The following is a 24,655-nucleotide window of genomic DNA, read 5'->3' as shown; positions in this document are numbered from 1 at the left end:
TTGAGATATGCTTAGCAAGTTATGTTTTAGACCATCCACGAGATAAACATCACTGATTGCGTGAGACTTAGAAATTCTGATTTTGCCAACGCCAATGACTTTTCCCTTTTTGTTGTCCCCGAACGTCACTTTTCCTCCATTGAACGGCTTGAGTGAAAGAAATAAATTCTTATCTCCGGTCATGTGTCTTGAACATCCACTGTTAAGATACCATTGGTTGTTTTCTTTCACTACTTCCTGCAGAAAAGATTAGATACAATTTTTAGGTACCCAAGCTAAGTTCGGTCCCTTATGATTAGTTATTCTATATACTAAATCCTTTCGTATCCACAATTGTCTAATAACCGTTTTTCTAACCCTTGGTTTATTTTGCTTGGGAGGAGTTCTTGGGTTAGGGTTTTCTCTTGGTTTCTCTTGACTATTTCCCTTGTGAATAGGTTTACTAGGTTGAGATCGACAAAGGTTTTGTGAGGTGCTAGGTTTCTTGCTGTAGTCGAAGGCCATGTCATAGAACCAATGAAATTTATTGTTCCTTTCTTCGTTAGGTTCTTTAATGGGGGTTTCATCATTCTCATCAACCGTGTCAACAGTTTTAGCATGGTCGGCATTTTTTCGTATATCGTGAGCCTTTTTGACACAATTGATTTGGATGTGACCCGTATGACCACAGTAATTGCAAATCAAGTATTCAGGAAGATCAACATACTTCCTTTTCCTAAAATCAAAATCCGAAGGTGTTGATTTGCATTTAGAGTGATCTCTACGGCTGTAGCACTCATGTCCTAACCCCAACTTCATATTATTGTCAGATTGTTCGGTTAGGAAGTTTAGGATTTTTGTGCTACCTTCCCGCTTATCGTGGACCTTTCTAGTGTGTAGAAGTAGGTCTTTTAGGGTTTTAATTTCCTCTTGACATTTCGTGTGATCTACATCATTGTCCTTTTTAAAGTTATCACGAAAGTCTTGGAATCGTTTGTTAAGAATGAACACAACATCGATGTGTTGTTTCTTAACATTGATCATATCGGTCTTAGATTCCTTCAATTTCTTTAAAAGAGAATCTATCTCTTTCTTTTGGTCTAAGATCACTGCTTCATCAGATGTGACCTTAGTTTCCAAAAGTTCTCTGGCTTTTCTAAGTTCTAAAGTTATAGCTTCATTAGCTATAACTTTGGCTTGAAGGTGCTTGATGTTAAGCTTTAGGTCTGAAGTTATAGCTTCATTAGCTATAACTTTGGACTCTAATTCCTTCTTTTCAGCCATAGTCGAATCTAACGTTGTTGCTTTCTCAGATATAACCTTAGATTTCAACTTCTTAGCTTTGGCCTTGAGAGTATGATTCTCTTCTGCGATTTCGAGAATCTGTTCCTTCAGATCCTTTAATTCCAAGTCTTGTTCGTGACACTTATAAAGAGATTGTTCAAAGAATTCAATTAAGGCACTTGTAGACAATTTCTTAACACGTTTTTTAAGCTCAAGATAACTTACCTCTTCATCGTCATCTTCGTCTGATTCTCCAAGAAAGCAATAGTTTGAGTGAGAATTTTTGCTTTCATCGTCGCTGTCGGAGATTAGGTCAAGACTAACACTGCTGAGACAAAGGTTGGCCACTTCGTCGTCTTCAGATTCCTCGTCATCTTCTGAGTCAAGGTCTCCCCAACACGACGCCATTGTAACTTGTTTGAATTCTCTCTTTGTCTTCTCACGTTTTGTCTTGTCCTTTATCTTCTCCCATGTTGGACAATCTTTGATCATATGACTAGATTCTCCACACTTGAAGCAACCTCTATTTGTGAAAGATGACTTTGATTCTATGACCTTTTTGTTGGATGACTTGTTGTTGTTGTAGTAGGATGATTTTGTTTGTTTGTTTCGAAATATTTTATTTTTGAAACGTCGTGCAAACAGAGCAGTTTCATCCTCTCGTTTAGAGTCAACTTCTTCGCTCTTTAAGGCCATAGTCTTATTACGGCTTGGTTCAGCGTCATCCTTGTTAAGAGTAATTTCATGGGCCATAACAGCACCGATGAGTTCTTGATAGGATAGGTTTTCAAGATCTCGTGATTCCTCCATTGCTATGACTTTAGCACGCCACTTCTTAGTCAGGCTCTTAAGAACCTTCCTAGCAATGTCCTCAGTACTGAATTTCCTACCTAGGTTTTTCAGTTCGTTTATGATGCTTGAAAACCTTGCGGACATACTATCTAAGGACTCATTAGGCTCCATAATGAATAGCTCATATTTTTGCATAAGCAAATCTATTCGGTGCTTCCTAACAATGGAAGTACCTTGATAAGCTAGTTCAAGCCCATCCCATATCTCCTTGGCCGTGGAACATGAAGAAAACCGATCAAACTCTGTAGAAGTCATTCCGTTTTGTAGGAGACTTATTGCTTTGGAGTTATTTTCGGCCTTCTTGTAGTCGGCCTCGACATAGTTCTCTTCTTTCTTTTCATAGGTAGTGCCTTCCTCGGATGCCACAAGAATTTTGTGCGGTCCGTTTTGGATAATCCTCCAGCACTCCCAATCGTGACCTTTCACATAGTGAGTCATCATGTTTTTCCATAATCCATAATTCTTCCCATCAAAGACGGGACACTTGAGATATTTAGAATCCATTTATCACGTGATAGGCAGCGGAATATAAAACGATAAGATAAATGAAAAACAAGATAGATCAGCCTCTTTGCGGTTAGGCAATCAAGAGCACGAGGCTCTGATACCAATTGAAGAGTCTATTGATCCAAAATACTCAAGAGGGGGGGGGGGGGGGGGGGTGAATTGAGGATTTAAAACTTTTGAAAGCTTTTTCGATTATGCGTATGTAATTGATTATTTAAAGTCTATTGATTAAACTTTAACTAATCAACTAATGAAAGTAAATGAAATAAACGAAAGAACAAAGAGACACACGGTTTTTGAAGTGGTTCAGTTTCACAAGTCGAAACCTACGTCCACTATTCTCGATTAATAAATTTAGTACCTTTCTACGGATTACAAATTTACTAACCCAACTCGTACAACTAACTCTAGCTGTAACTCAATGAGTACCGTTAAATACTCGAGTGACTAACTTACGCTAATAAGAAAGCACTAATGATTCTAACAAAGGTTCACGTTAATGAATATGTAAGAAATCAAGTAAGCACTATTATCTTATAACGATAAAATAAGAACAAGTATGCGAGCTTTAAAACACACGACCTTTCAAAATAACAAATCGGTTTTTCTGCTTGAAAACACACGGTTTGCTTTGTAAAATTAAAATCAATTTTTATGCTTAAGGTCTCTACTTTAGATGTTGTAAATAGCAAAGTATTTATAGGAAAGAAAGAGTAGGCCACACGGTTTTGCACAAACCCTTATAGCCGAAATAATAAGATATGTAAACCAATCATATCTTCTTATTATCTCTTTCCTAAAAGCCTTAAAAGATAATAAAGATTATTCCAAGAGATAGAATATAATCTATTCAAATAGTATCTTTACTATAAATTCCAAGATTATGATAAGATTTCCTAAAACAAGAATATCTTTTATCATAAACAAATATATTAAGTAAGATATATAAGATATGTAAAGATTTTATTATAGAATAAAATCTTTACCAAACATACCCTAGGTAACACGAGATGTCACGGCTCATATGCCTTGTGACTCGTGAAAGCCTTAGTCTTAACATATGGGTTAGAATTTAGGTTTTATGAGAGGCCATATTGAAACCCTAATTAGTAGTATGGTCCAACTCATAAGTTGGTCCAAGATAACTACTAGTCAACGTCCAAGATAAAACCAAACTCCGCACTAAACCGAGCTTTATTATATAAATACTTTTATTAAAACATTTAAAATAAACTTTAAATAATTTTCAAAACAATTTTCGAAACAATATAAGTCGTGTATAAAAACTCAGCATCTCAATGTTATAGTAGAAGAGCTATAACATTGAGCTCTTTTACTAGTAATGTTATAGCTGCAAAGCTATAACTTTACCAATTCAAGAAACTCATTCTTGATTACCGTTACGAGATAATCACCTATACTATTCTAATCTTCAAGGAGATCTTCGAGTATAGGTTACGTCATCATCCAAGCTTGATTAATCTTTAGACGGACTTCGTCTTCACATAAATCTTGAATGAATCTTTATATCGTTTGATCTTGGCTAGAGGCTTGAGCATGCATGCTATCATCACAATCTTCTTTGTTACTTGCTTGTAATAAATTGATTCTAAAACACTTAGACAAACGATTACACGCAACAAGTATATAAATTATAAGACACCTTGACATCATCAAAACATAAACATATAAGCTATATGGTTCAACACCATAAAATCATCAGCGATCAAGGCTCCCACTTTCGGGCGAAAACACAAGCCTTGCTGGACAAATACAAAATCAAGTGGCATCGATCATACTTCTATCAACCCCAAACCAACGGAGCGGTAGAGGTAGTAAACAAAACTCTTGTCACCATCATAAAAAAGATGCAAGACAATTACCGCGATTGGCCGTCCAAACTCCCATTCGCACTCTGGGGACACTGAAACTCTATTCGAACACCAATAGGAGCATTACCCTTCTACCTAGCATACGGTATGGAGACAGTTCAACCAGTGGAGTTGGAGGTTCCATCTCTACGCATTATACTGGAAAGTAAAGTTCTTGAGATGGAATGGACCAGTCGAAGGTTCGAACAACTCACGCTCCTAGACGAATGGCGACTCAACGCCTTGCACGCCGTACAACTATACCAACGACAGATACAATGGGTATTCAACAAAAAAGTCAAAACCAGAAACATCAAAGAAGGCGACTTGGTTCTCAAGTCGGTTCGAGCACCATTACCCATCGATCAGAGGGGGAAATTCAAACCCAATTGGGCCTCGCCGTACCTGGTCAAGAAAATACTTTCGGGTGGTGCAGCGAGATTGAGTTACCTAGACGGGGAGGATTTCACAAACCCGACCAACCTAGACCAACTCAAGAAATACTACCCTTGAACCCTAGTAACCACAAACCTTACCCGAGTTTCACGACTAGTGACCACAATATCCCTTTCAAGTCAATTCCTCAAAGCGTTCTAATTTGAAATTGCATGTTTTATCGAGTCTAAGTTATTGCACCTTGCCATGTTTCAAACAACCTTTGATCTATCAAAGGCAACATCTATCTGCACTTAACTAAAAAAAACACCTGAACTACGAGCATGGTTTGATTTAACCTCTTCAGGTGGATACGTAGGCAGTCCTTTCTTATACAAGAAGGATACAACCATCCCTACAAAAAAAGTCACCCATAGGAATGTCATATAACCTCGACCCATTTTTTGTGTCGCTCTGAACTAGAGACTCTAGGAATTTTAGAACCTGTTGTTGGCTTGCTAAACGAGATGGGGATGTCGCGATTGGCCACTATGAAGGAGCTCACCTATAGGGCACTCACTTTAGAGTTTTTTAGCTCTTTTGACTTTAGTCCTGCGGCCTATGCGACTGACCATGGGAGCACTTGTATCACTTCCTGACTATTCAACACTACTTTTTCCTGGACTTTAGCTGAGTTCGGGGAACGTTTGGGTCTAGTTAGTGAAGGCTGCCTTGAGCCTCCTAGGAAGCTCACGTGTCAGATTTAGGCTACACTTTCACACATTCCCTATGGTCAACGTCCTGGTGCCCACGTCCATTTACCCTATGCCCGCTATTTTCTACGTCTCCTTCAAGAAACTATTTTTGCTCGTCATGAACCTAACAATGTTAACAATACTGAGTTGTCCATCTTAGTTGGGTACCTGAACATTATCAGTGGTACCCCATTTGTTCTAAACATTGCATATTTGACAGCTCAGCATTTTAAGAGTGTTGGGTCGAAAGTAGCGGGTACGATAGCGTTTGGTGGGCTAGTGACTCGTATTGCCCGCCGCCTCTTCCTTGATTTTCCCCGTGGTTATAAGTATTATGATAGGGATAATGTTCTTGACATTTCTGTTATGTATTCAATGAACTGGCTTACTGCTGACCGTCGGACGTGGATGATTTGCACTTCCACTTCTGCGATTCTACCTTCACCTTCTCTACCCCGTCTTTCACCTTTGCCTACTGTGACCGGTAGAGTACCACCACCTACACCTTCTTACCTCCTTGAATTATCTCCTCCCGCTTCTAGGAAACGGAAGAGGACTTCCCCTGCTGTTAGGGAAGTTGGAGAGTCGTTTGGACCTCCGCAGGCTGGGCCTACACCTACACCCACGCCTACGCCTGCACCTTCTACCTCTACCTCTCATTCGGTTTTACCGGCTAATTTTATTCCACCTCCTGTCTTTGAGGCGCCTGAGGTCATGGACAAAGGGCGTCGTGATGCTTTGCTTTTAGATATGTGCAAGAGGGTAGCTAGGATGGAGCGGGATTAGGCCCTAGCCTTATTCCCTCTCTACGAGTATCATCTGAGTAGAGGGCGTCCGATGCCAGCTGGGTGGCCGCATCCCTCATTTTACCGGTACCCGGAGGATAGGTACCCTCAGCCTGAGAGCGAGAAGGACACGGCTGAGAGAGAGAAGAGGATTATAGCTGACACTACAAAGAAAAGCTTCCATAGCGACGGATAAATCCGTCGCAAATAACGAAATCCCGTCACAAATTTAGCATTTGCGATGGAAACAGCCCGTCGCTGATTTTCTTCGCAAATTTTTGTTCTGCGACGAAAATTTTGTCGCAAATGAAAATTTGCAACTGGTTAAAACGTCATAAATTCCCGTCGCAAAAACTGACATTGCGACGGAAAATCCGTCGCCAATCACTGTTCATTCAGGCCACGTAGACACAAAAGTCAAAATGAAAGTCAAAATATGCGACGGAAAATCCGTCGCAAGTCACTATTCATTATGGCCACGTGGACACAAAAGTCAAATAAAAGTCAAAATCTGCGACGGATTTTCCGTCGCAAGACACTGTTCATTCAGGCCACGTGGACACAAAGGTCAACATGAAAGTCAAAATCTGCGACGGAAAATCCGTCGCAGCGAAAAATTTTCCAGGAGGTTTATAGCGTTTCCAGCTTCCCCCAATTGCTTATAAAGCAATAACATACGGTTTCCTGCAAACATACAGAAAATTCCAGCATTTGACAAATTCACAACTCGTTCAAGACGAGATTTCCAAACAAAGTTTTCGCATTAACTTAAAATAAAAGGTTTATATAAGTTTAGTACACAACAAACTTAAACTAAACAAGTGTTCAAAAAATAAAGCTAAATAAGTTCATAAACCAACTAATAACTACTAATCAATACACGGGAGTAGGATTAAGCCTAGCATTATCGCCACCATCATCATCGAAGTCATTTGTAGCTTGAGATACACCTCCGGGGTTACAATTTTGAGTATCAAAACCTTGTTGACTCAAGAACTCCTCTATTGCCGCAATCCTTTGAGATTGTTCGGCCTCGACTTGCTTAAGTCGGGCATTCTCTTTTGCGACTCTACCAATAAAACCCGGAGTATGAGGAGTAGAAAAGACGTTACCAGTCGAGCGGCGGTGGTGCTCCCAAATTTGTGGTGCTGCATTTCCCGTGCCAAGTACTCTACCTTTCTTATCAAATCCTCCATGTTCTTCAATATAAATCTCATTATCATCGATGTTCTCGACCCATTGACTCTGAAGCTGAGTTTTCTTTGAGATGATCTTACCCATATCATTAAAAAACGAAAGATTAGATACCATCTACTAAATAATCATGATTGAAAAAATGAGTTAAAATTAAATAATTATAGTAACTTACGAAGAGTTGACTGCCTTTTTTGGATAACCATCCTTTTGTGCTATGCTTACTTGTCTTCTCCAACAACTGCAAAGCGGACGGAATTTCTCCTTTCCCATCTTTATCAACCTACAATTTTGATATTGGTTAAATATAATTACTAACTTTAAATAAAGTTAAAGAAAAAAAAGGTAATAAATTAAAAAAGCAAGTGAGGAAATTACCATTGAGTCCATATATTGCAATGTGTTTTTTCGACCCATTATGTGAGTACCCAACGCCTTCCCCTTCTCGTCACATCCCGACTTACGGTTAGCCGAATACTTTTCAGATTTGTCCGTAAAGTTAGGTTCATCAAGTGGTCTATTCTTCAATTTGCGGTGCAACTCAACACTAATCCAATCCGGCTTTTCATGCTCTTCCTTATGATAAGCTCATAAGTCATTTGCCGTAAACGGGTCTTTATGGCATCTTCCCAAGCCTTCTTAACCCTTGCCTTGTCGCGGGAATCGTAACTAACACACCACTGTTCAATAAAAAATAAAGTTAGAAAATAAACTTCATTATAAATAAATATAAAATAAATGAATAAAATACCTAATATTAAATTAAATGACAATTGCTAATACCTCAAACCAATTCCAACAATCCTTCTTTATAGTAGATGACGCCAATTTCCAATTAGGAGCATGTTCATTGTAGTTGCATCCAATAGTGTTCGATATCAAGTTCACAACGGATGGATCACTGAACCTGAAAAAAAAATGACAATATAATATATATATATATATATATATATATATATAGAGGAGATCTAATGAGTCCCTTACCTCATTTGAGTCCTTAAGTCCTTATAAGGACCCTTAGATGGACAACATATATGGTGGAGATTTTTTACAAAATGTAGGCCAAAAAAAAAGGGAAAAGCTTGGCTATGAAAGAGGACAACAATTCCTGCAAATTGTCCTTACCAATGATCATTTCCTGCGGACAAAAGCATATATCCTTTGTACTATGTTTCCACTTCCCATATTCTTCCTTCCTGAACACACTTAATTCCAACCTTTTTCTTTCTTTCTTCTCTCTAAAACCGGGTGCTTTCATCTCAAAACGAAGCTAAAGTTCTCTCTAATCCTCCAAATCAGCGTAAACATGCAAATAATAGATGGCATCAATGGTATTTCTTCATTTTATTCATTGTTTTCAGTCACGTTTTCATATTTTTCAGTTGAATAGGAAGGTAATCAATACAGTTTTGCATGTCATCGAATTTGTTCATTCTTGTTTTGTTTATTTGTTACTGGGTTTAAAATGAAGATTGTTAGAAGTAAATCTTCATGCTGGGTTTTCATTAATTTGAGTTTGGTACGCATTCTGACAACATTTACATGAACATTTTTGCTATAGTTTTACATTTACACTTTTTATTGTTATATTTTTTATGAGAGTGAGCATTCTGACAACATTTACACTTTTGGTTGACATTTACACTTTTAAAGCCTCACATTTACACTGCATTACTGCTCACGTTTACACTTTTCCTGTACTTTTAAATTTACACTTTTTTATTGTTATAGTCACCTTTGCATTTTTATTGTTATATTTTTTATGTGAGATAACATTCTGACAACATTTACACTTTTGTTGACATTTACACTTTTAAAGCTTCACATTTACACTGCATTCCTGCTCACATTTACACTTTTGGTGTACTTTTACACTTATGTTGACATTTACACTTTCAGACAATCACATTTACACTTCCTTTCTGCTACACATTTGGATGTTTACTCTTTTTGCTATAGTTTTACATTTACACTTTTTAATTGTTATATTTTTTATGTGAGTTAGCATTCTGACAACATTTACACTTTTGTTGACATTTACACTTTTAAAGCCTCACATTTACACTGCATTACTGCTCACGTTTACACTTTTCCTGTACTTTTAAATTTACACTTTTTTATTGTTATAGTCACCTTTGCATATTTATTGTTATATTTTTTATGTGAGTTAGCATTCTGACAACATTTACAGTTTTGTTTACATTTACACTTTTAAAGCATCACATTTACACTGCATTCCTGCTCACATTTACACTTTTGGTGTACATTTACACTTTTGTTGACATTTACACTTTCAGACAATGACATTTACACTTCGTTTCTGCTACACATTTGGATGTTTACTTTTTTTGCTATAGTTTTACATTTCACTTTTTAATTGTTATAGTCACCTTTTAATTGTTAATATTATAGTTTTAATTTGAGTTAGCATTCTGAAAACATTTACACTTTTGTTGACATTTAGAATTATAAAGCATCACATTTACACTGCATTTCTGCTGACATTTACACTTTTGATGACATTTACACTTTCGTAACAAAGACATTTACACTTCGTTTCTGAGACATTTACACTTACACTTTTTGATGTTTACTTTTACTATAGTTTTGACATTTACACTTTTGATGACATTTACACTTTCGTAATAAAGCACATTTACACTTCATATCTCGAGGAGATTTACATTTACACTTACACTCTGTGCACATTTACAGACTTGGTAAAATAGAATGGGGTTCAACCCGACAGGGGAGCGTGTAAGGAGGTGGAGAAGAGGTTTACACCGTACATCGGCCAGGAGTTTGGGGGGTTGAGGATGCGGTGACTTTTTATAAGATATACGCCATTGCTTTTGGGTTTGATGTACGTAGGTACACAACAAAAAAATGGCGTGGCGGTGAGATGAATTCAAAGCTCGTTGTCTGCAATCGAGAAGGTTTCGCTCACAAGACGCCCAGAAAAGATCAGGATGATGGACTGGATGAGGAGAAGTCACAGAGGATATTCAGGGTCACTAGAGTTGGGTGTAAAGCGAGGATACGACTATATATGAAGAATGGTCTTTTATTAATTGACCGGTTCCACGAGGGTCACAATCACGAGCTTATCTCACTTAAGGACAGAGAGTTCCAGAAATTGTCGCGTAACATAACAGATTATCACAAGATGATAATCGTTTCAAACTCAAGGGTTTAAAATACATAATCACTATCTATACTAAATAAATAATTCCATTCATGTTATATTTATATGACGTATCTGTTAATGATTGATTGGCAGCTGAAGATAGGAGCAACAAAAACATACAGAATCTGCAAAGAACAAGTGAATGGATACGAAAACATTGGAGCAAGCTTAAATGATTTTAAGAACTTCCATAGGGATGTTAAATGTTTCATTCACGAACGAGATGGTCAGTTGTTTGTTGACCATTTCAAGGAAATGACTGAAACAAGAATAGGTTTCTACTTTGACTATGACCTTGACGATGATGGCAGCCTACGTAGGGCCATATGGGCGGACGGTACCGCCCGAGATAATTACAAAATTTTTGGTGATGCGGTGTCATTCGACCCAACTTACTCCACCAATAAGTATTCTATGGTATTCACACCATTCACAGGTGTTGACCACCATAAAAGATCTGTGACGTTCTGTGGGGCTCTAGTTGCAAGGGAAGATTATGAGTCGTTTAATTGGGTTTTCAGCCGGTTTTTTCAAGCAATGGGGGGTAAGGAACCCGAGTACATAATTACAGATCAGGACCCAAGTATTATCAAATTTGTCCCTCTTGTTTTCAAGACAGCGCGCCATCGGTTCTGTATGTGGCATATAATGAACAAAATGCCAAGTAAGTTTGGCATCTCGAGAAGCGATTATAATGAGTTCATATGTAAAATTAATGACATTATATGGGACGATGAGCTTGAGGCAGCAGAATTTGATGGTATCTGGGAGCAAGTAATTCAAGATCATGGTGTTGGCGTAAATGATTGGTTTGCAGATACATATGCTATAAGGGGACAGTGGGTGATGGCGCATTGCAGAGACTTGAGGATGGCGTCGATTATGAGGACAACTCAAAGATCAGAGAGCGAAAATAGCTTTTTCAAAAGGTTTGAGCACAAGTCAGGAACATTGGTTGAGTTTTGGATGCGTTTTGAGAGCGCTATGGACCAACAAAGACATACACAGAAGCAGCTTGACAACATGGATAAGCACTCGTCCGCAACGGCGTCAACACATCTGGCATTAAAGATTCATGCTGCAAAGGTGTACACCTATTCAGCTTTCCAAAAATTCAAACAAGAAGCCATCTTCTCAATTGATACATGTAGAACAGGAGGTTTCACTGAGAGAGGCGAGCTAGAGGTAATTACTGTCAAAGATTCAACCAGAAAGAAGAATTTTGAAGTTGAGTACAGTCAAGGTAGTTTACACTTGCTATGACATTTACACTTTCTGTTTTTATCTCATTTAAAATCCTATAACTTAACATTTACACTTTACATCATATGACATTTACACTTCCTATACCTTAACATTTACACTTTTCACTTATTGACATTTACACTACATTTCATGACATTTACACCTTACATCATATGACATTTACACATTTAAATCCCTATAACTTAACATTTACACTTCTAATACCTTCACATTTACACTTCCTATACCTTAACATTTACAATTTTCCACTTATTGACATTTACACTACATTTCCTGACATTTACACTTTACATCATATGACATTTACACATTTAACTACCCTATAACTTAACATTTACACTTCTAGTACCTTAACATTTACACTTCCTATAATTTTACATTTACACTTCTAATTACTTAGCATTTACACTTTACAATTCATGACATTTACACTTTAGATCATTACATTTACACATTTAAATCCCCTATAACTTAACATTTACACTTCTAGTACCTTAACATTTACACTTCCTATTAGTTTACATTCACACTTCTAATTACTTAGCATTTACACTTTACAATTCATGACATTTACACTTTAGATCATTACATTTACACATTTAAATCCCCTATAACTTAACATTTACACTTCTAGTACCTTAACATTTACACTTCCTATTAGTTTGCATTTACACTTCTAATTACTTAGCATTTACACTTTACAATTCATGACATTTACACTTTAGATCATTACATTTACACTTCTAATAACTTAACATTTACACTTTACAACTCAATACATTTACACTTTACATCAGTGACACTATTTTTAACGGTCACACTTACATGCTAGCTTTATCTGATGACACAGGTACACGTAAAGCAAGCTGCAGTTGTACGATGTTTGAAAGAACCGGAATCCTATGCCGCCATATAATTTGGATTTTTTCAGCAAGTGGGATAAAGACTATACCAGAAGATTATCTTCTGAATAGATGGATGAAAAAGTATCTCCGATTAAGGATTTTCAATACTGATGGTGAAGGAACAGAAAACATGCAAGTCATCGATGAAAAACAAATTGCAATGTCAATAATGTGGTCAGAAGTTCATGAAGCTGTAGGGCTCCTTCGAGACAAAGGAATAGCTGATGTTGACAGCTTTTCCATTTGTAATTAGATCATTTAAACAGTCCCTGTCACCATTAGGGGAAGTGTTGAATAAAAATCAACAAATGGAGAAATTTCTGAATTGTACGGCATGTGAGGTAGTGACGATATTGCCACCAAAGAATTCGAAAAACAAGGGGACCGGAAAAAGATTGGTGTCAGCCAAAACAAAAGCAATGGTGTTGGCTAGGAAACCCAAACGTAAGTGTAAGAATTGCAAGAGAATGACAAATCACGACAAGAGAAACTGCCCTAACCCCTTCTCAGCACACACGCCATTGTGCGAAGGGTCGTCTGAACCAGAAGAGGATGAAGGAGAGGAGGAGGAAGAGCTGGAGTCGAATAAGAATAGACGCGTCGGATCGTGACAAGTGTTGCTCTATATATTTTGAGTGTGTAACTTAAAACTTTGATGTGCTATAACTGGAGCGGGCGATAAGGAATTGGTCTCATGGCAGCGTAACTTTGAACTGCAGTTGGTGTAACTTTTAGTAACACCAACGTTAGAGTTACACTGTCATAAGACCAAAATCTCTCTGTTTTATTAGATAGCCAAACATTGTGTTACTTGAACTTATTTTGGATTACTTATGTTATTTCAAGTGTGATTACACTTATTTTCAAATAATGGTGTTAACATTTACACTTCCCATGTCAGCACATTTACACTTCCCGTAACTTCACATTTACACATACTGTATCCTCACATTTACACTTTGAATATCTTCACATTTACACTTCCAATTAAGTCAGTTTTACACTTTATTTGTTCACATTTACACTTCTCCTATATTCAAATATACACTTCCTATTTGTTCTTATTTACACTTTTTGTTTGTTCACATTTACACTTGGGCTGTCACCACATTTACACTTCCCATGTCACCACATTTACACTGCATTCAATTTAATTTCAGTGTGTTTACATTCACACTTTCAGTATGATAAAGTTGACACGATGTGTTAACATTTACACTTTAAGTGTGTTAACATTTACACTTAAAGTGTAAATGTGACTAAATTACAAGTGTGATAACAGTTACACTTGCAATTTAGTCACATTTACACTTTGAATAAACTATGATTATAAATGCCAAAAAATAGTCAACCATTACACTTCATTAGTGTAATTTACCATTACACTTCATTACTGTAAAACTTACACTTGCAAACATTGCCAACCACAGTACAAAACTATCTTTTCTAAGTTCAAGATTGCCAAACAAAATACATTTAAAAAAAAATTATGTCCACAAATTGTTCACTTTTTCGACAACACAGCCTTAATTTTGCGCTTCTTTTGTAACTTGGCCCATAAATCTTCTTTTCCAGCGATAAACCCATTCAACTTTGCTTCAAAAATGTCTCTGTTGACATTTATGTCAGCTAGAACAAGCGTCGCCACCAACTCGACTACCAAGTACCGTCGATTCCTCTTCCTCTCCAAGTCCGGATGCTCAAAAGGTTGACCCTCGTACATCAGCATATACATCATACAGAAAATCCCTGATTCTGTTATGTTAGGAAGGGGTGTTTGGCGCCGGAACGGGATTTGCCGATGCTCAAAGCTAGTAATCTCACATCCCCTGTCCGTTCTGACGTCCAAATAATCGCTAACAGTTGATGCCACTTGGCGAGAAACATTGCACATTTTAGACTGATCCCAGTTGGCATGATGTTGGTAGTCAAGGAGATCAACAGTTTGTTGTCCAAAATTTATACAGACGCATGCAAAGTGCCCACCAACGTTGACAGGTACGAAAATAAATTGGGCATTCAGGTTGAAAGTTTTACCACAGTCCTGGATGAAGGTATCCAAAATGTGATACAGCCAATCAGTGATGTCATTAGACTGTGAGCCTGCTTCACGTATATCCAAAAGCCGCATGATACATTCCTGTTCAGATAAATGAGTGAGACTACATAATAAAAGTAAGAACTAATGTATAACTTTTAGGCTTTGTAGGGGGGGGGGGGGTGTACCATATGACGTATCCCAAAGAAGGCCATCCTAGGAAGAAAGTATTCAGCAGACTCCAAATGGTTCAACAAAACAGCCTACGACTCAATGACAACAGGCGACATTACAACCTCAGGAAGCATAGTCATGATGTCGGACCGGCGCAGCGTGGCATGCCTACTGTACCAAGAGATTGATTCGCTGCGATAAAACACACGTGTAATAGTAAGAAATTGAGAAGTAGTTACAAATTAAATATCGTAACTAATTGGCCCTGTTATAAGAGTATGGCAGGTACTAACGAATTTTCAAAGTTGTAGTCGTCTAACAAGCAATAGTCCACCGCATGCTTTCGACGTGAACGAATACCCCTGACCAAGCTTTGATTGTTCCGTAAGAAGGTCGAGACAACAAGAGTCTGCGTACCAGCAGCCCCACAGTCAATTGAGCAACCCAAGCCATCCCCCCCGCCCCGGGGACGGCTCCGTACGGCTGACAAAGGTTGGCTACCTGACGACTGCGCTGACGCTTGAACAACAACGGGGCTGCTTTCCGCCTGTATGGCTACATGATTGACCACAAGGCTTCCTTCTACGCGATTAGGGGGTGGGACTGCAACACGGGGACGTTTGCTGTACGTAATCTCTTCCTCATCGTCCAGACTCCGCTTCTGTGCAACATTGGAGACCGGGTTCAGACCTTGACCATACTTTTCCCTGAATTGGGTTATCCTTGAGAGAACGCTCTCCCTCAATTTGTTATGGTCACTCAGGATAAGAATCGACACCACTTCAGCCCGGACGAGGTTCAGAACGTCCCTCTCACCTAAGGCGCAGTCAAATAGCTTCCGATTGAAAAGCAGTATGTGTATCATCATGTACACCCCGCAATCAAACGCAGAATAACCCGTACCTTGTCATTTAAATTCGACATTCACAAATTTGAACCCGGCAACCTTTGAACCTCTGACAAACCCTTTATACTCCAGATACGCACCCATTAAATCACACTGTAAAAAGGAATTTAAAAAAAAAAGTCAATTTAAAAACAGTGTTTACAATTCCAGAATACATCGACACTAAAGAACAAATTAAGCTATGCTATTTATAATTATTACCGCAATACGTGAAATTCCAAAATATGGAAGCTTTTCAAAATCATCGTCGTATCGACGGTTGTCCAAATACTCAATCTGCTCGGAAACGAAGTTTATACATGCACATCTGTAATGATCATTATTGCCAGATAAGATCGGGATGAAGACCTGGCGGGTGTGACAACAAAGACATAAAAGATACACTCAGTAAAAATTTCAGATTTACACTTTCAATAATTCGTCACATTTACAGTCCCTGTGTCATGACATTTACACTTTCCATATATTCACATTTACACTATATATGTCATGACATTTACACTTCATATTTAGTCACCTTTACACTTCCTGTGTCATAACTTTTACACTTCACTATATCTCACATTTACACTTCCTATGTGATGACATTTACACTTCCCATATATTCACATTTACACTTTATATGTGCTGACATTTACACTTCCTATTTAGTCACCTTAACACTCCCTATGTCATCACATTTACACTTTCTATATAATCACATTTCCACTATACATCATGGCATTTACAGTTCACTATGTATCACATTTACACTTCATATTTCATTACATTTACACTTCACAATATCTCACGACATTTACAGTTCACTATGTCTCACGTTTACACTTCATATTCATGACATTTACACTTTACATATATTCACATTTACACTTTATATGTGCTGACATTTACACTTTCTATTTAGTTACCTTTACACTCGCTATGTCATCACATTTACACTTTCAATATAATCACATTTACACTATACATCGTGACATTTACACTTCACTATGTATCACATTTACACTTCATATTTCATGACATTTACACTTTCTTCTTAATCACATCCAGGCATTTACACTTTCTGTGAAAATCACATATACACTTTCGGTGTGATGACATTTACACTTCAGAATAGGTCACATTTACACTTACCATATCAGATCCAAGTTAAATGGAGACAAACACGATTGAATCCAAGCATCCCACCTTGATTTTTATTTCGTCCTTTTGTCAAGAACAATTCCTTTCTTCTTGGCTTTCCAAATATCCAGTGCAGGGCTCTGTTCAAACGAAGGGCAGCACTATTAAATTTAGACACTTACGTTACAATTAAATTGGAACTATAAAAATTGCATTGAGTGAGGATAGGGCAAGTACGGTGTGACTAAGCCCGAAGAAACAACGAGAGGATGCAACTGGTGCAGTTTGGTCATACATCATCTTATTGATTAGTAGGCACCAACAATCGATTACAGAATTCATAACTTCCTGTCCAGGTTCAAAGGTTAACATGTCTTCCCGTGACACGAAGAAAAAGTCTGAAAAAACTGCCAATTCTTCCCAACAAGAAAAGAAAAAATTATGTACTGCGAACATGGTTACGACAACATATAAGTATTAATATGTTTGACATAGAAATTAATCGACTCACCCTTTCAACCAAGCTTCTGATTTGTTAAATACGTAGTCCAGGACGTATTTCCTTTCCTTAAAAACACCCCTAAATAATTTCTTATTCAAATTTGCGGGTCTACAGAATAACAAAGCCCCGCCGGCATGGGTTCCCCACAATCCATGGTGCAAGTCGATTCTCAGGGACCACTTCCATGCGCTATAAGGGCTCAGGTGAATGAAATAGGAAAGGGTGGTGATCCATATTACTCCGGGGGACATAAATTTCCACCATCCGTGGAAACTATTTTGGTTGAGAAGAACTGCCACATCGGTCGTTCCAAAATCCTCACTTGGAACCCCTTAAATGCTCGGCCTAGCTCGCAAATAGATATAAATGTACACCGAAATTCCGGCAACTTAAACTCGGAGGAGGGTGCTTCGACGACCACCTTATCCGCTCCTCCGCAACATCCATGGGCTTGTCATCATTCTCAAATGAACCAAGACAACCGGGTTGTTCAAGAGGGCCCTCACCTTCCTCGTTGACCATGCCACTACCAATCTCTAACCCTTATTGCGATGCATCTTCACAGACTGTGGTCGGATCAACGCCAAAGGCTCACCATCCGGTGCTTTCGCACCACTAACTTGGCGTCGGTCAACAAAGCCGATCCACTCCTTGCACACCGCTAACATCCACAGCCTCACCAGGCACTCGTCCAACCACGAGTGGTTCGGGCCCACGGTAGGGCCCCTGGTCTTGGGGCGGCTCCATGTCCATGCCCTGCACAGCCTCATCCCGGATCGCTTCGGTGCACCACTAACATCCACATCCACGCTGTGCACTACTCCAACCACCACCGATTCGTGCCCACAGCGGGTCCCCGATCTTGAGGCGACTCCATATCCATTCCCCGACCTCGCCCTGTTTCTCTCGGTGCACCACCGTGCCACTTCATGCCGCCATTGTCGACAACTTTTTCGGCGCGTTATCAATATCAGCTGTCGCTATAAATTTCAACTGAAAAGAAGATGATCCATCTTCAATTGACGGGACTACCATATCCACATCCACCCTGTTTGCTACTTTTGAAAAAGACGCCTCCCCTTCACCAGAAACAGGCCCCTGTTCTTGAGACAGCTCCATATCCATACCCTGCACAATCTCATCCTCACCTATCTTTATGCAGCCTTCTACCGCTTCACCACCACCATGACCAATATCTGTCAAACCTTGCAACGCGTTCTCAATATCAGCAGTCGAAATAAATTTTAGTTGAACTGAAGATGAAGCATCTTCAGTTGACTGACCTACCACATCCACATCAACCTTATTCGTTGCTTCTGACTTACACGTCTCAACAACATGTTCACCTTTCTCAGGGGCACCACTAGTGTCAGGCACTTCCCCTCCCAAACTTTCCTACTCCTCGTTCAATGAGAGCTTTGTGTAAGCTTCTTCAACTTCATCCGGGCTATAAATTTTCTCTAGAATCTGCCGATCAGATAATTGAGTCAAGTCGTCGGTTAAAAGTAGCCCGCATTCCTCTTCCTCTCGTAGACAGGCTTCGTTAAGTTCAGCGGTGTTGTAGAAATCAGTGGTCTCCATTACCTGTGACATCGCCGCATCACCTGATTTATCACCCAAATCAGAATCTTCTGCAAGTGATACAGGCTCTACAGTAGGCGTAAACTCGAACTTAGGAACCTTGGTCTTTCTTTTCTTGCTCGCCTTTGTTTTTTTCTTGGCCGCCTGTTTTTTTTCTTGGCCAACATCGGACAATGAGGGAGCGTTATCATTATACTTCTTCATTTGGGAAGCTAAATTTCCAACTTCTTCAACATATTCCTTCACCTTTGCACCTTCAAAAAAAGCTTGCGTCGCTTGTGACGGAACAAGATCAGTTGAAGAAGAAGCACCTGTTGTTAAATTCTTAAGCATTGCAGCTGCATCCGTATACCAGGAATAGACCGCCACAACGTTCCTTTGAATCTTCAAGTACAGCTCATGTACACCCTACAGTTGGTAACAAAAAAAGATTTAAGAGTCTAGATACACAAAATATACCTGCTCAATATATATATATATATATATATATATATATATATATATATATATATATATTCAAAAAAATATGCGATTAATTAAACATTCATAACATAAATCTTACATCTACTGCCCTAGCTTTCAACTCATCGTCATCTTCAACACCGGGAGGGAGTTCAATCTGAATAAACTTCTTATCGGATGATGTACCCGACGTTGAAATCAGAAGAGGCGTAGGGCTTGCCAATGGCGCCTTGGGCGCGCCAGCTATAGCCAACATCGTATTACCAGTGTCCTTCTCATCAGGGGTCTTGTTTTGACATCGCGGGTACTTCACCTTCGACAAAGTTAGTCGACCCAGTGGCCCCACGTCCAGCTCATCCTTTAACCTATTCGATAGAGTTTTGAGATCCTAATGCTGAATAAGTGGAAGGCCATCTGGGGAACTCTTGCCACGGTAATCATACCGCTGAAAATAAGTAATCATAAAGAAAGGGATATAACCAAGCAGATGTGACTGCACGCTGCGAGCCTCGGCTGCAGCATTAGCTAAACATTCTAATACATACGAGCACCAGTCATACTCCGGTATGGCACTCACATCTTCAACCACTTTCAAAAGTTTGATTTCAATGTCGTTGTTCAATGTCGGCGCAATGAATGATGAAATCTTAAGAAGCACAAACAGGCGGCATAATTCATCACCTCCATCTTTGAATTGCTCTGACTTAATATAATTGAAGACAACTCCTAAAGGAATAGAATCAGAATTTGATTTCACTTTGAACTTTTTGCGCCACAGTTGTTTTATGCGCACATATTTTTCATCTTTAGCACCAGGCATATGTCCAGTAGGTAGGTAATATTTCCATCTCTCTCTCACCAATAGGTAATATAAAACAGTCATAGACATCATACTTAGTAACCATAAACTCCTTCAACTCCGACGCCCTGAAAACATGAGAACCATCGCTGAAAGCCTCAAGAAATTCAGGAACATGTGAAAGCGGGAAAGTTCTGAGTTTCAGATGAAGCAGCCCCCCAAATCCAATCCTCTGTACAGCGGCTCGTTGGACAATGTTAAGCTTACCAATAAGCTTGTGAAGCCGGTTGGGGCGACACTTAACGGAAACAGTAGGGGTAACTTGTGGTTGTTCTTCACTTCCAGGTACTTCTCCATCAGATACCATCTGAATCAGGAACAAAAAGTACATAAGAAATGCACAATATCAGTCAACCTATAACAGTCTACACATTTACATTTACACTTACTCTATCCTCACATTTACACTTCATTATCTTCACATTTACACTTCCAATTTAGTCAGATTTACCCTTTATTTGTTCACATTTACACTTACTTTATCCTCACATTCACACTTCCAGTATCTTCACATTTACACTTCCAATTTAGTCAGATTTACCCTTTATTTGTTCACATTTACACTTACTCTATCCTCACATTTACACTTCCAGTATCTTCACATTTACACTTCCAATTTAGTCAGATTTACCCTTTATTTGTTCACATTTACACTTCTCCTACACTCACATTTACACTTACAGTATCTTCACATTTACACTTCCACTTTAGTCAGATTTACACTTTATTTGTTCACATTTACACTTCTCCTATCCTCACATTTACACTTCCAGTATCTTCACATTTACACTTCCAATTTAGTCAGATTTACCCTTTATTTGTTCACATTTACAATTCTCCTACCCTCACATTTACACTTCCATTATCTTCACATTTGCACTGATAGTTTAGACAGATTTACACTTTATTTGATCACATTTACACTTCTCCTATCCTCACATTTACACTTCCATTATCTTCACATTTACCCTTTATTTGTTCACATTTACACTTCTCCTACACTCACATTTACACTTTCATTATCTTCACATTTACACTTCCAATTCAGTCAGATTTACTCTTTATTTGTTCACATTTACACTTACTCTATCCTCACATTTACACTTCCAGTATCTTCACATTTACACTTCCAATTTAGTCAGATTTACCCTTTATTTGTTCACATTTACACTTACTCTATCCTCACATTTACACTTCCAGTATCTTCACATTTACACTTCCAATTTAGTCAGATTTACCCTTTATTTGTTCACATTTACACTTCTCTTACACTCACATTTACACTTCCAGTATCTTCACATTTACACTTCCACTTTAGTCAGATTTACACTTTATTTGTTCACATTTACACTTCTCCTATCCTCACATTTACACTTCCAGTATCTTCACATTTACACTTCCAATTTAGTCAGATTTACCCTTTATTTGTTCACATTTACAATTCTCCTACCCTCAAATTTACACTTCCATTATCTTCACATTTGCACTGACAGTTTAGATAGATTTACACTTTATTTGATCACATTTACACTTCTCCTATCCTCACATTTAGACTTCCATTATCTTCACATTTACCCTTTATTTGTTCACATTTACACTTCTCCTAAACTGACATTTACACTCCCATTATCTTCACATCTACAGTTCCATTTTAGTCAGATTTACAGTTTTAGTGTTCACGTTTACACTTACTCTATCCTCACATTTACACTTTGAATATCTTCACATTTACACTTTCAATTGAGTCATATTTACCCTTTCTATTTGATAACATTTGCACTTCTCCTATCCTCACATTTACACTTTCTATTTGTGCACATTTACACTTTTTTTGGTTCACATTTACACTTGGGTTGTCCTCACATTCACAGTCCCAATTACATTACATTTAAAATCCCCAAAAACAGGCTCGATTAAAACCCTAACAAATACATTGACACTACCCATCAATTCAGATTTACACTATGAATTTAATTAAAAATTCAAACACACAATAAAATCACATAAATTGAAACACGCAATGAAATTGAAACACGCAATATAACAATTACGACTCAAGCATAATTTGCAAAATTAAAAAATTTAATTAAACAAAGAAAGGAATAAAGGATGATCAGTGAATTACCTTCAAAGTGAGGTAAAGAAACAAAGATAGGAACTACAAGGGTTTGAATGCGATAAAATATAGAAAAGAAATGGAATTGTTGTATTTGGTAAGCAAGAGAAATGGAACAGTAAGGAATAGAAAAGAAATGAAGAAATGTGAGATGAAAAACAGGAATAAGGAAGGACGGTTTTTTGAAATTATGAGGAGGTTGTATGAGATAGTGGAGGGAAGTTGAATAACGTGCAAGTGACTGATGAGGAACATACATGCAGAATGAACAGTAAGTCTAATAGCCTAAGGAGAGAGGTAATTAGTCTACATATTATTATAATGTTATAAGTTGCTTTTTGGTGTAATCTTAGCCATTCATCCTCACAATCTAAGGGCTCTAAATGGGACTTATGGACTTAATGACTTAAGGTGAACTCACTTGATCCTTCTTATATATATATATATATATATATATATATATATATATATATATATATATATATATGTGTGTGTGTGTGTGTGTGTGTGTGTGTGTGTGTGTGTGTATATATATACATATGTGTGTGTGTGTGTATATATATACATATGTGTATATATATACATATATGTATATGTATATATATACATATATGTATATGTATATATATACATATACATATATGTATATATATATATATATATATATATATATATATATGTGTGTATATATATATATATGTGTATATATATATATGTGTATATATATATATGTGTATATATATATATGTGTATATATATATATGTGTATATATATATATGTGTATATATATATATGTGTATATATATATATGTGTATATATATATATGTGTATATATATATATATATATATATATATATATATATATATATATATATATACATACAATTAGGATCACATGAGTCCATCCTATCTTTTTGAGTCTGTGAGTCTGTGATACAATATCACACGTTATATTAAACAATATCACAGCTTATACTCAAAAAAAAAAGATCGTGATATTATTTTGTAATATAATATCACCCGTTATGCTACACAATATCACAAACTTTACAAGATCACACGTTATACTAAATAATATCACAAATTTGAAGAAAAAGTTTTTGAAAAAAAAAATCGTGATATTGTTTTGTAATACAATATCACACCTTATACTAAACAATATCACAGCTTACATAAAAAAAAAAAAAAAAAAAAAAATTTTTTGAAAAAAAAAATTGAAAACAAAAAAAATTGAAAAAAAAAAATTTTTCGAACAAAAAAATTGAAAAAAAAAATTTCGAAAAAAAATTTCGAAAAAAAAATTCGACAAAAAAAAAATCGTAATATTGTGTTGTATAGTGCGTGATATTGTTTTATGGACTCATGGACTCAAATATATAAGTGGACTCACCGGATCTTGCCTATATATATATATATATATATATATATGTATATATATATATATATATACATATATATATATACATATATATATATATACATATATATATATATATATATATATATAGATTTAGGATCGGGTGAGAACGAACACTCGGTGCAAACGGTGAGAACGACCTATACTATTAAGAGTTATTAAAATTAGACAATGTTACAGTTATTACGCGGGATTATATCTCGCGTATTTTTTCATTTATTCAAAATTCTTTCTCTCTCATCTCATTTTTTTCCGTCCACTTTCTCTCTCCACTAACAGAACCCTAATTTTTTCCCCAAATTCATCATCTCGTCAAATTAACTAAAATCGAAGAAATTCAACGACGATGATAATGGATAACGATTAATCGTCTGCATCTGTATCATTATATCATCTTCAATCGTCATATTTCTTTCAAATTCGTAAGTATTTTTTGGTGTAAATTCATCATAATTTTCAGTTGTTTATATCGATTTCTTCGACTTTTTTGTAGTTGAGCTTAATTATTTATTGTA

The 24,655-nt window shown here is 37.1% G+C and overlaps 1 protein-coding gene across 1 annotated transcript; it reads left to right on the top strand.

Annotated features, from left to right (window-relative positions):
- Positions 1–11,446: 11,446 nt before the first annotated feature.
- Positions 11,447–13,571, top strand: LOC141631871 (uncharacterized). The gene is made up of 4 exons (XM_074444487.1): positions 11,447–11,598; positions 11,719–12,032; positions 12,987–13,205; positions 13,306–13,571. Exons 1-4 carry the CDS (start codon positions 11,447–11,449, stop codon positions 13,569–13,571), a joined length of 951 nt encoding a protein of 316 aa, XP_074300588.1.
- Positions 13,572–24,655: the final 11,084 nt, after the last annotated feature.

This window comes from Silene latifolia, chromosome Y, assembly GCF_048544455.1.
Source record: "Silene latifolia isolate original U9 population chromosome Y, ASM4854445v1, whole genome shotgun sequence".
Taxonomy (NCBI): Eukaryota; Viridiplantae; Streptophyta; class Magnoliopsida; order Caryophyllales; family Caryophyllaceae; genus Silene; species Silene latifolia.
Note: the sequence above shows the minus strand (reverse complement) of the source record. Positions and strands in the feature narration are given on the sequence as shown.